General features: G+C 39.4%; 1 protein-coding gene across 1 annotated transcript; it reads right to left on the reverse strand.

The window, feature by feature from the left end:
- Window positions 1–4,902: 4,902 nt before the first annotated feature.
- Window positions 4,903–6,151, reverse strand: LOC138899317 (uncharacterized). Its single transcript, XM_070185478.1, has 3 exons — window positions 6,070–6,151; window positions 5,548–5,615; window positions 4,903–5,469 (listed from the first exon to the last, which is right to left on the reverse strand). The coding sequence occupies exons 1-3, from the start codon at window positions 6,149–6,151 to the stop codon at window positions 4,903–4,905; spliced, it is 717 nt and encodes a 238-aa protein (XP_070041579.1).
- Window positions 6,152–14,153: the final 8,002 nt, after the last annotated feature.

The raw sequence follows: 14,153 nt of genomic DNA on the forward strand, positions 1-14,153 counted from the left end.
ACCATGGTTGCACGGGAGGAGAGTCGTACTATCAACATATCATCAGTTGCCGAAATCCCCAAAATACGAAGGAATCAAACAGATAAAAGGCGACCAACAGGTGGCAAGAGAGATGAATGCGATTTTGGTCTCTAGTAGCAAAGGGAAGGAGCAAGCGGCATAGCAAGTACAGGAACCTGCACCTGCGCCCGAATTGACTAAAGTTACCCAAGGGGAAGAAATGCTAGAATCTTATCAGGTGTCTAGATATTTCTAAGTACGATAAGAAACGGATGCATCAAAATCTACCGCGGAAGAGCTCTAGCAAGTTGCATTGTTTGAAAGGTTCTTGGAGAGGAAATTCCACTTGGGGACAGGACTGCACCCCGAGCTCAAGTCTGGATTTATTAAATTTCTTAAATATAATGTTGATTGTTTTGTGTGGTCGCATGTAGATATGACAGGTATCTCAATGGAAGTGGCCGTACACAAGTTAAGCTTGGATCCCAACATCTCTCTGGTAAGACAAAAAATGCCCTATTGCGGAGGGTAGGAATAAATTCGTCAAAGAAGAGGTAACTCGCCTACTTGATATCGGTTCGATCCGAGAGGTAAAGTATCCAGATTGGCTAGCTAATATAGTAGTAGTTCCTAAGAAGAACAATAAATTTTGCATGTGTGTAGATTATAAGGACTTGAATAAGGGGTGCCCAATAGACTCATTCCCACTGCCAAACATTGATCAAATGATTGATGCAATGGCCGGCCACGAGTTAAAGAGTTTCCTCGATGCTTATTCCGGGTACAACCAAATTAAGATGAACCCGGAAGATCAGGAAAATACTTCGTTCATAACAAATTTCGGCACATATTGCTATAATGTGATGCCCGTCGGGCTAAAGAACGCCGGAGCCACTTATCTACAGCTCGTAAATATGATGTTTAGAAAACAAATAAGGAAAACCATGAAAGTTTATATAGACGACATGCTTGTTAAGTCTTTGAATGCAGGTGATCATCTTAAGCATTTACAAGAAACTCTTGACATCCTAAGGAATCATAACATGAAGCTTAACCCCAAGAATTGAGCGTTCGGGGTCAGCTCTAGCAAGTTCTTAGGATTTCTTGTATCACAAAGGGCGATTGAGGTAAACCCATATAAAATCAAAGCCATCGATGACATCGTGGACCAGCTATCAAGCGTGAAAGAAGTTCAAAGGCTCACAGGGAGATTGGCTGCTTTGAGCAGGTTTATTTCCTGGTCATCAGAGAAATGCCACCGCTTCTTCCCGTTTTTCAAAAAGAAAAACAACTTCGAATGGACCCCGGAATGCCAGCAGGCTTTGCGATATTTGAAAAGGTACTTGTCAAGCCCTCTGTTACTATCAAAATCGAAGGAAGGTGAAACACTGCTAGTTTACCTTGCAGTCTCGGAGGTAGCGGTAAACGTCGTTTTAGTCCACGAAGACGAAGGTACGAAATCTCCCATTTATTACGGTAGTAAAATTTTAACGGGAGAAGAAACTCGCTATCCGCATTTGGAGAAACTAGCCTTAGCTTTTGTAGTCGCCGCTCGGAAGCTGAGGTCGTACTTCCAATGTCACCCGATAGCTGTGGTGACCACCTTTCCCCTGCGGAACATCCGAACACAAACCCGAACAAATTGGGTAGATTGGCCAAATGAGCCTTCAAAATGAGTGAATTAAATATAGAATATAAACCGAGGACTGCGATTAAGTCACAAGTTTTGGCCGACTTAGTGGCCGATTTCAGTCCGGGATTGCTGCCTCTAGCGACCAAAGAAACAGTGATGGTGTCAGAATCGACATCAAGAGTTTGGGCCTTATTTATGGATAGAGCTTCCAACGTAAAGGGGTCCGGGCTTGGCATAGTATTAATCGCGCCTTCGGGAGAAACCCTAAGGCAGGCCATCAAAATGGTCCCTTTAACTAACAATGAAGCAGAGTATGAACCTTTGATTATAGGACTCGAATTGGCCGGGGGACTATATTCCTAGGTCATAGAAATCAAATACGACTCCCAACTGGTGGTAAATCAGGTCTACGGGATCTTCGAAACCAAAGAGGAACACATGCAACAATACGGAGTGAAGGTTCAGGCTCTGCTGTCTCGATTTCGGGAGTGCTCGATTACTCATATCCCGAGGGAAGAAAATACAAAAGTAGATGCACTAGCTAACCTCGGTTCATCAACGAATATGAAGGGATCGGATTCTGAGACGGTAGTACAACTCATGCACTCGGTCCTGGATGCGGATAACTACTATGAGGTAAATATGACTAATTTGGTCTAGGACTAGAGGAATGAGACCATCGATTATCTCGAGCACGTGAAGTTTCTCAAAGACTCCAAGGCGTCCCAGGCACTGCGCGCCAAAGCAACACGATATAGCTTCAAGGGAGTCCAACTATACAAGAAATATTTCCAAGGCCCGCTGGCCCGATACTTGGGAGCGTCCAAAGCTAATTATGTTATGCGAGAAGTCCACGGAGGGATCTATGGAAACCATTCGGGATCAGATTACCTAGTGCTAAAACTGGTAAGGGAAGGATATTATTGGCCCCGAATGGAACAAGATGCCAAAGCTTTCGTGCAAAAATGCGATAAGTGCCAACGCTACGCACCACTCGTACATCAACCAGCAAAACCATTACATTCAATTCTATCTCCGTGGTTGTTCATGAAGTGGGGAATAGATATCGTCGGACCACTACCACCGGCCATTGGTAAGGTAAAGCTTCTTTTAATTTTAACTGACTATTTTTCTAAGTGGGTTGAAGCAGGTCCTTAGCAGAAGATATGCGAACATGAAGTGGTGAATTTCTTGTGGGAGAACATAATTTGCAAATTTGGAATACCAGAAGTGATAGCCTGCGATAATGGGCCACAATTTGTAGGCGCAAAGATCACAAAGTTCCTTGAAGATTTGAAAATCAAGAGAATCACATCTTCACCCTATCATCCAAGCATAAATTATCAAGCGAAATCAACGAAGAAAGTGATTATTCAAAATCTTAAGAAGAGGTTGGAAGCGGCTAAAGGTAAATGGCCCGAGGAACTGCAGGTAGTGCTATGGGCATACCGAACAACGGCCAAATCAAGCATAGGAGAAACCCTTTTTTCCCTTGTGTACAGAGTAAAAGCCTTAATCCCGGTAGAAGTAGGAGAGCCTACCTTGAGATATTTCCAGGCAAGAGAAGAAACGAACAATGAAGCGATGTTAGTCAACTTGGAGCTACTCGATGAGCGCAGGGACTTGGCACATATAAGAATGGAAGCCCAAAAGCAGAGAATGGAAAGATATTATAATCGAAGAACCAACCTCCATTATTTCAAAGTGGGAGACTTGGTTCTTATGAAAGTAACTCAAAACACCCGGGAACTCAACGTAAGGAAGCTAGGTCCAACCTGGGAAGGCCCCTACCGGGTTTTAGCTATCACCGAAAAAAGTTCATATGAGTTGGAGAATCAGGATAGAGAAAAGTTGCCAAGCAAGTTGAATGTGGCACACTACGAGAGATATTATTTCTGACAAACATCACCTGTACTGAAAGTATGTGCTGCACTCTTTTTCTCTTCGTCCAGTTTTTGTCCCAATTGGATTTTTCTGGCAAGGTTTTTAATGAGTCAGCAACGGAAAGCATACTACGAAGAAAGTTTCAACAGCAGTAATAAAACTTTCAATAGCAAGGCACACGAGTGAAGAACCACTCCGGAGCTGTTAGATAATCTTTGGCTCAATAGAAAATTCCCAACGGGGAAGTACGTTTGCTATCAAGTAGAGGTTACTCGACCATTCACAAGTGCAAACCACTAGAGGATTATTAGATAGTCTTTTGCTCGATAGCATAAATTCATAAGTGGAAGTGAAGTTTGTTATCGAGCTGAAGATTGTTTAGCAATTCATTAGTGGGGTCCTCGAAGGTGCAAAACTTCTAGTGTTCCAATTTGCATTCTTTGCATTCGAACACTAGGGGAGAATGATATGAGGATACGACAACAATGACAGCCACATCGACCGGAGCACGAAAACCGGTAACATAGTTGTATCATCGGGACCAGGGACTGCGCAGCTAGACCCGTAGAAACAAGTTGTATGAGTTAGCCACAAGAAATGACGATTTCTTTTTAACATAACGAATGCTTATCTACTTTTTGAAAAAGGAAGGAATAAAGTAAAGTCCTTTTATTTTCCATCTTGTTTCTTGTCTGATCCATGAATTGATTTTATCATTTGAAAGTTAAACAAGTACTTCAAATGCTAGTGCCGTAATGAACATAGACGTCCTTTTCAAGAGCACTGTAAACATAAGAGGGCCCTCTCTTATAAAAACCCTCACGATAAAGGGTTGATTTCGAAATAACTTGTGCCCGAAATCCAAATGCTTTCGGGGGAAAAATACACCCAAGGCCTTACATAATAAGACAGAAACAATAAAACTTGCGCAGAACACTTAAGCAAAAAAGAATGCAAAGATTAAAACTTGCATAAATGTTTAAACGAAAGAAAGACTTATGCAATATTTGAGCAAATGATTTATTTATTCACAATAAACGTGCCGAAGCAGCACATATACAAAAGTTGGAAAAAGAAAGGAAAAGCTAAACTGCTGCATCTTAGGAACCCGGAAGAAGAGAAGTGTTTGCGCCCCCAGGTGAAGTAGGTAGATCCGTCGATGGCTCAACATCTTGGCCCTTATCAGTTTGGCCTTCAACATCTTCGCCTTCCGGTTCCTCTTCAGTTCCCGAAGTTTCGGAACTGGAACTAGTAAAACCAGAAGCATCATGCCATGTCGGGAGACCACTTTTAGCAGCTGACTCAAGCTCATGGGCCTTAGCAATTTCGGCATCAAAGTTAATGATACCTGCTTTAGCCTCTTCCAAGATTTTTCTCCTCATGCTTTACATAACATAAGTTTTCTCAATAACGAGGAAAGCCGCTCGACGCTTAAGTTCTTCTTTAAGTTGGGTAAACTCGGCAGAAAGGTTGTCTCGGGCGGATTTAATGGATTTGAGGCTAACATCGAGGTCACAGATAGTTGAGCTAAAAATCCTATTATGCTCAATAGTCTTCATATACTTCTTTTCCAACTGGGCATGTTTCACCCTTGTAGTAGCAAGCTCTTCAGTTTTGGAGTTCAAGGTTGCCTCTAAGTTGGTCAATCTTTCAACGGAGGCAGCCTCACAATCGGTTGTAGCAAGAACGACACTATGGACTTCAGCCCACTTGGCCTTGGATTCATCAAATTGAATCCTCAGCGGGCCAATCTCTTGGCTAAGGGTTTCCACTTCTTGCTCGCTTGGCTGCAAACGAGTCTCCAATGCAACGGCCTCAACATCTTTGGCTTCAAATTCCGAGAGGCGAGCAGCAGTTTGCTCCCGCTCGGCCAAAAGTTGATCCCATGCGGAGGTAAGTTCTTCTTTTTCCAGAATCAACCTCTGAAGGCCCTCGAAAGCAAGGAAATTGGCCTAAGAAATAAGAAAGGCAAACTCAGAAGACTTTTCAATCAAAGATAGAAGAAATGACAAAAGAAGAGAAGAATGTACCGCTGCGGCGTTGTGCATGGTGTTGTTCAACAAGCACTCTCCCGAGAGAGCCTGTACCTTTTCCCAATCTTTTTTTGAAGCAAAAGGTTTCAGATAGTTAGCAAGTTTCACCGGCCGGAATAGCAAATTGCATCCGGTGGACACCGAGAGAGTAACACTTCTCCTCCTTTGCGGATCTTCTTAAGGGGAGCATAATTTTGCCCCAAATTCCCATGAACTGGGGACTGGGGGAGAGGAACACCCTCTTCTCGGACAAATGCGGCCAGTGGAGATGATGTAGCAGTTGCTGGTGGAAGAGTTAGTGAAGAAGGAGATGAAGTTGATGGTGTTAAATGATAAGAAGTATGCGAAAAATGCAGTGCTGGTTGCTGGTTGCTCATCAATCGAAGATGGAAGGGACCCGTTACTCAGCTTCACAATACCGGGTGTACCGACTAGGATCCGGAAGCGAGAGTTGGCATTTTTCGCCATTTCATACTCCCCCAGAGTGCCGAGACATCGTCCTCGGTTGATGTAACTAACTCAACAGATTGAGCGGTATGTTGAGTTGAGGAAGGTCGTCATATTCTATGTAGAGAAGCTTCATCCTCGCTAGCTTCTCCATCATTGTCAATCATCATGGTATCTATGGCCGACCTGGGTGGAGGGCTCATCACCATGACTTCCGGAGATGACTCGGGGGCAGCATTCTTTGCCCTATTATTCTTTCCCCGGTCCGCGGAGGAATGCCTTCTTTGTGGTTGTTTGTTCTCTGGCCGGGGACTCCGAGAAGAAGCACTTGCACAAGAAGTAGGCCCGGAGACGCCTGTCTATGAAAACGCTTTCTGCATCAGCCTCGCCGCATCAGCAGGATCAGCCAAAATGTCCTCTTTGGGGACGACAACTGAGCCCTTGGGTAGACCCATATTCAACAGGAGAGCAGAATCAGATAACTTTCTCATAAGAAAAGGTAAGGACATGATGAGTTAAACTTACTATGATTTTTGGCCTTCCACCCATATTTCAAGGATAACTCTTTTCACGAGCGGGTTTCGGGCGTAGTAATGTCTAAATTTTTTTGAACCCATTGGTCTAAGCTCTCAACCCTAAAGAGAACCCACCAAGTCGCTAAGGCAAGTAAAGAACGAAAAGTTAATAATGACGAGAAAAGGATCTTTAACAAGAGTAGAAGAAAATAGTATACTTACGAGTGCAGTTCCAACATTCCGGGAAGGAAGGTGACGAGGCCGGAATGATGTCACTAATGGCAACAGAAACAAATCGTTCCATCCACCCACGGTCGTTAGCATCATCCATGATGGATAGCAACGCATGGTGGCCTCACTTGCTGAAGCTGATCATCCCCCTCACGGAAGATCTTGGGGGAATAAAGGTTCATCACATAAGCTAAAGATAGTTTCTCCCACGTTTCCTCGCACAAGCGCCGGAGGCAAGCAATCGTTCTCCACACGGAGGGACTCACTTGTGCCAAACACACTTGATAGCGGAGGCAAAACTCCTCAATGATAGAGTCAAGCACTCCACTCAGAGAAAATGTCCCCAAAGTGATGGGATATGTATAGACATACCTAAAACCCTTCTTGGGTAAGGTTACCCGCTCCCCCAGGTCAGGAGCTATAATGTTTAAATCCTGACAATGACAATCTTCCTTCGCAGCAGGAATACTGGTATGACATATGGAAGAAGGATATCTGCTAACGGCCCATGTACGAGGGCTAACAGAATGAAATTTTTCTTCGAAGTCTTTTGTTGTGACAAGACTTCTAGGGATGATCGTGTTCATGTTGGAGAAGCGGCGTCCTCGACTTTTTTTTGTTCTTTGAGAAACTAGTATTTTTTGAAGAAGAAGCCATCGTATGATTTGGAAGAAGGAAAAATGTTTCTCGTTTGAAAAGTTTTAAAGAAAGGTTGAAGAATAGAATGCAAGTTGAATGAAAAAGGTTTGACAAAGTTTGGCGAATTATGGAGTATGAATGAAGGAAGTTGATGCGTATAAGTAAAGGTTTAGGCGGCTAAATTCGTGGCCATGATTACCTTGATAACCGGGAAAGGTTATGCTGAATTGTGAGATGACGCATATTCGGGGCATTAAATGCGGAGAGACGTGTGTCTAATCAGCCGTCAAAAGCTTTTCAGATGGGATCAGAAAAATAACCGCCAAAAAGAATATTTATACCAACTTCCTGGTGATACAAAGTTATGTCACCGAAAAGCAGGGGGACTATATGTATATGGTAAAATATGTTATGTTAAGTGGCTGCATAAGAGAGTGACACGGGGAGCCGAAGGCAAAGGATAGTTAAAACCGAAAATAACCGTTCCATTTATCACTAGAAGGAATGACGTTCATAAAGACGTAATAGATGCCTGCCACCCAGTAGCATTTAATGGAGAATATTCTACAGTATTTAGTACACTGCCCGTTACAAAGAATTTGTCATTTATTCTCACCGTTACACACTCATCAATGGCTCTCATAATTGACATTAAAAAAGGGCATGATCCTAGGACCTTATTCTTTAGGTGCAGCTATAAATAGTGAGCTCAGTTATTATCGTAAATGACACGAATTTTCTGAAACTTACAATATAATTTACTCAAAACTTTCTGGTTGGAAAATGCGCAGAATTAGAAAGCCCAAAAGCTTAATACAACAACAACAACCCAGTATAATTCCACTAGTGGGGTCTGGGGAGGGTAGTGTGTACGCAGACCTTATCCCTACCTTGGGGTAGAGAGGTTGTTTCCAAATGACCCTCAGCATCCTTCCCTCCAAGAACTCCCCACCTTGCTCTTGGGATGACTCCAACTCACAACCTCTTGGTTGGAAGTGGAGGGTGCTTCCATCAGAGCAACTCACCTTGTAAACAATTCAATTCAAAGACAATAAGTAAAAAACAATAAATTACTTAGCAACAATTCAAAGACAAACTTGTCAATAGACTCCATGTATTTGTGGACCCACTATAAATGGCTGACATAACTCCGCAGGTGAAGCCACGTGTAGGATTCTAAATAGAAAGGCATATCACAAGATGGGTAAAATGGTCGACACGGCCAAAAGTTTATGATGCTACAGTACCTATACAAAATTAACCAATCACAAAAAGCCTAAAGTCTGCACTGTCGGTTCTAATCCTTTAAACGGCAAAAACACGATGCTGATCCTATTTGTATCCGGATGCAGCTCTCTTTTAACAGGATACAGCTCTCATTCCCACTTACTAATTGAGCAATAGTAGGAATATCGTTTACTTTTAGTTGTTCATTCTAGTAAATTAAGAGAAATATAAATGTATTTTCTTATTTTATCATTATCATTAATTACTCAATTCAAATTATTTTTTAATATTTTTTTAAATACTATTATTATTATGAATAAAATTCTAAAAATATATACTTTATTTATTTTAGGTTAAAGAAAGTATAAAGTAAAAAGGTGAACAACAAAAAATGAACAGATGAAGTATTCTGCTGAAAATTAATGTTGATTAATGAACGATTCAGTATTCTACTAGAAATTAATGTTGATTAATGAATAACAACAATAACAACAACCCTGTATAATTCACTAGTGGGGTCTGGGGAAGGTAGTGTGTACGCAGACCTTACCCCTACCCTAGGATAGAGATGTTGTTTCCGATATACCCTCGGCTCCCTCCCTCCAAGAACTCTCCACTTTGCTTTTGGGGTGACTAGAACGCACAACCTCTTGGTTGGAAGTAGTGCTTACCACTAGAGCAACCCACTAGCATTTGATTAGTCAATGATTCGAATATTCAAAAGAATAACCATCCATAAGTCAAAGATTCAAAAAGTCAATTCTTGGTCACCAGGTCAAATTCATGGACTTGATATGTTTTCAGATTAATCATAATCCAGTGATTCCAAATATATTAGTTTTTCTATTGAAATTCAAAAAGTCATTCAATTCCTCGATTTTCTATATTTTGGGTTTAGCCGCTCAATTCCATAAATTTCTGCATCAAAATCCCATAATTTGGATGTAAAAACTTGAATATAATCATGTATAAAACTCAATTATTAGCTTAGACGCCTTCTTTAGATCAACATGAAGATCCTTAATCAAGAAAACCCGCAACCTACGTATAGAGTCCTAAAGATGGAGAGAAAAGTTCGAAATTTGCAAAACCAAAACTTCAAATCCCAAAAATAACTTAAAATCTCTTTTTTGGCCAAATCATGATCATATGAGACTATTTAGCTGAAAAAAAGAATAAAAAGGACTTTTTAACATGTCAAATACCCCAAAATTCATGTCCGAACATATTTTTAATTTGAAATCAAAAACTTCACCCCAAATTAATTTTTTCAAAAATAATTGGGAATCTATGTCCAAACGGGTGCTTAAGCAAGTCACAAATAGTTGTATAGACACACTTGCATGCTCAAAATATAGTTTAGTAAGCAAACATACGAAGAGGTCGGGTTTTTATACTTTGATGATTTCATTCATTATTATAATTTCACAATCTCAGTAAAGAAAATAGGTAGTAGTACCATATTTTATAATAGTATAAAACTCCTTTGAGCAGAAACCAAAAAATCTATTTTCATACGATTTTGACGCTAAAATCTATCTAGACATGAATTTAAAATATTAGAAAATACCATATTCAAAAGGTGAAAACACTCCGACTCTTTTTTATTTTATAACTTTAACTCTGAGACTGCTAGTTAAGGTTTGATATCATATTCATCCCACTATAATCCTTGTTAGTTAAAGTGAACTTCCTACGAGAAAAAGCACCAAGATATATTTGAGAAGCCTAGTTCATATCTAAAGACATTCAGCAAAGCAGATTTCTACGAGATGTTGGATTTTGTATGAACATGATTTCCATTTGAAAAAGAAGTAGAAAACAATTAATTAAACTCTTGTTGTTTTACTCAGCAATATTGTGGAAATAAAGAAACACAGGGCAATTCTCCCTTGGCAAGAAAGAAATTATGCATAAAGCATAGCTTTCTTGCTAAAGGAGAATCGCCTGTGATTCTCGTACTCCATTAATCTTCTTGAAATTTCCTCGAGATACTTTAGATTTTCTGTTGAGTAATAGTTCGAGTAAGCCTTGAATGAGCCCCTCGAAATCTTGATGCAGTTAAACGAATTTTTGTTCTACGTCTCCGAGCTTTGTTCCCCACTATTTATAGTCACCTGATTCGCATAATTCATTTGGATATGCTGAAGAAAGGAAGCCCAAATGGTCCATCATGACTCCAAATATTCTCTCCTTTTCACTCCAAAAGATGTTGAAGAAGGCACTTAAAAAATAATGTATGTCTCACTTCCCTTGGCTAGATAATTGATGAAGGCAAGTAGGGAAACAAATCTCCACTATTGGAATTGAACTTCCAATAATCTAGAGATGACCACATTTTCCTTTGTGGAAAACATATGATTAGCTTTCAATGGGCTTGGCAAATTACCAAATTGGTTGAAGGATATACTTAATTTTAATCACTTAGACGCCCGCGGTTCAATTGAATCCCTTTCGTTAAATTACTACATAAATAAAATAAAAAATTCTAATGTAGTGATAAAGGGGTTTGAAAAACTATTTTTGGTCACATGTTCCTATGAACCTTACCTTAGGAAAAGCCAACATTCCTGCCATATACTGGCGAGTTCGGGATTCAACTGCCAAATCATCTTTTGGGTTACAATCTCTAAGGAAACAAAATCATGAGCCCAAAAAGCCTTTAGGTGGCCTAGGGAGATCGGGCCAAAGCGGACAATACCGGTAAAAAGATCAGAAATAGGCAGATTTATAACTAGTAATTGAAAAATATATAGCCATAGTTTCAAAAGTAATTGATTTTTTTTTACTTTTTCATGTAAAGATAAAATCTGAATAAAAACACCCTTAAAAATTCAAAAATATTCCAGCATAATATGTTGTAGTTTGAATTTTTTACGTATGAGATTTCTAACATAATGTGCTGGAATTTCATAATGTGCCGGAGTTCCAACATAATATGCTGGAAGTTTATACGCATGAGCTCTATAATCTAGCATATTATGCTCGAACTCTGTGTGTGCTGGAGTTTCAATATACTATGCTGGAAGTTTATATGCAGGAGTTTCATAATCCAGCATATTATTCTGGAACTTTTCGTGTGCTGGAGTTCCAACATAACATGCTAGATATTTATATGTAGGAGCTTCATAATTCAATATATTATACTGGAACTTTCCGTGTTTCAGAAAAATAGTGGTTACTTTTTAATGACTCTACAAATACTGGTTATTTTTTAATTACCAGTCCAAAAACGAGTTTTCACGACAATACCGTGGTAATTGAGTCTGGACTGAGAGACTAACTGCCTTAGACAAGTCGTTCTAAAACCATGAGCACATATAATAATGCAAGCACATGTAAACTGTCACATAAATTATACGAGGCATCAAGATATAAGCAACAACTGTATAGTACATTCATGAACCTAGGTTGCGCCTACTAAGTGTTCCAATAGGCCATCCATGGGACACTTAAATTTTGTTAAGGGTATTCAAATTTTTAATATACTTATACAATAGTAGTTTTTGATCTATAAATAAATAGTATAATTTTCTATTTACATAATATGATTTCCGATAAAGGGCGTTCAAAAGGCGACATGTTACTGACCAGTACAAAGAAGAACTCCATCCGTCTAAATTTGTGTGACATTCTTTCCGTTTTATTAAGTCACAAATACAATGACATATTTTTATATTTAATAGCAATTTAACTTTTAAATGTCTATTTTATCTTTAATGAGATGATCTAATTATAATCACACAAATATTTATAACTTATTTTAGACCACAAATTTTAAAAAATTTTATTTTTTTAAAATTCGTGCTCAATTAAACATTATCACATAAATTGCGAGAAAGCAACAAGAAGCCTCCGTCCCAATCATTTCTTTTGTACGTATAGCAGCATAATACTACAAAAGGGAAACAGACAGAGATCTCTGTAAAACTTTTGACCATGATTCTATAGGAAAGAAAGTCGTGAGAATCTCTAGCTGTTGAATTGTCTTAATAGAATTTGGCATATGCCTGCTTGTAGTCATAGGATATCCTATTTTAGTGCCAAGTTTTCTAGTTTCGTTGTCTTGTTGACTATGAGTCTGTCTGTACGCAATGAATTGCTTTGTCCGCAGCTCGATCTTGTGGTGTTTTCGTTTGTAGTGAGTAGGGCCTCATTTTCTTTGATCACTTAGCCTCCGCTCTATTGAAAATCCAAAATTTCCTACGGCCCAAGAACTCGAGCTCTCCATCAGCCAGGAATTCTCCTTTGACAAAGAAAGCGTGTCACGCCCCAAACCTAGGGAAATGTGGCCGACACCCGGTGTCATACTCTACCCAAGCGTACCACTTTGTAACTGTGAACTCTGGAGGGGTATAGCTCTCAACTTACGCCGACGAGGCCTACCTACAAGCTAACAATACCAATCAAGGCCGATGAGACTATATTATGAATCATCCGAAAACACGTCTACAACCAACAATACCAAACTGAATATATACACAGGGTTGGCAAGGCCAAAATACTGACATACAAAATATACGGGACTCATCTACAAGCCTCTAGAAATAACAAAATTATACCATGGTCAGGATAGTGTTAGATTTTAGTTTTAATGATAAAAAATAATATAATTGCTTTTGGTGTAGGGACTCAAGGAAATCAACCAAGATTGAAGTGCACAAAGAGAAACAATCAAAGCTGAAGGAAGAAATCAATCAAAGATCGACTGAAGCATTCAAAAGGAAAAGAAGCACTAACGATCCGACGAGATAATCAATCCAAGATTGATTGAAGAATTAAAAAGGAAAAGAAGCTTTGAAGATCCGGCAAGATAATCAATCAGTAGCTATTACTGGAAGGACCCAGAATTAAGGAGCAAATCCGGCGCTATCAAGACTTAAAAATGGAAAGCTGTCAAAATCCACACATCAAGGAAGAGTAACGAGAATTAACCTTATTCTTGAAAAGAATCAATTTCTTTTCAAGGATCAAATCTCTTGGGTTGGCAAATCTCTTCATTAACGGTCTCCTGTAAAGTATTTATACGCAACCTTAAATCTTAGAGAGACATACTTTGATCAAACCAATTACCCTCTCTTTGTTCTACTTCAAACAAACATTGTAGCTTTACTAGATCTGTTGTGTAACAAGTTAGAGAAGAAAGAGAGAAAAATACTGATGAGGCATTGTATCAAAAAAAAAGACGAGTGACATAGAAATGAGTTGTTGGTGTAAACTACACCATTCACTTTGTGCTCAAGAAACTCAATCACTAAAAGAGAACTCCCTTGCAACTCAAGGGGACTAGACTAGGATTCACATTGAATCTGAACCAGTATAAAAACTCTGGTATCTTTAATTCCTGCACTTTACTTCTATATTTTAATTCTGCACTTCTTATTATCTCGCTATTACATCTAGTCGACTAATTGAAAAATCAGTCAACTTATTATAATTAATTTTAAAATAAGCAATCCCCCTCCCCTGTACTTTCAATTGGTATCAGAGTAAAGCTCATATTTTTCTTTTGCTTAACAGCTTGTGAGAAAAGATCATGGCTAA

This window comes from Nicotiana tomentosiformis, chromosome 9 (assembly GCF_000390325.3).
Source record: "Nicotiana tomentosiformis chromosome 9, ASM39032v3, whole genome shotgun sequence".
Classification (NCBI taxonomy): Eukaryota; Viridiplantae; Streptophyta; class Magnoliopsida; order Solanales; family Solanaceae; genus Nicotiana; species Nicotiana tomentosiformis.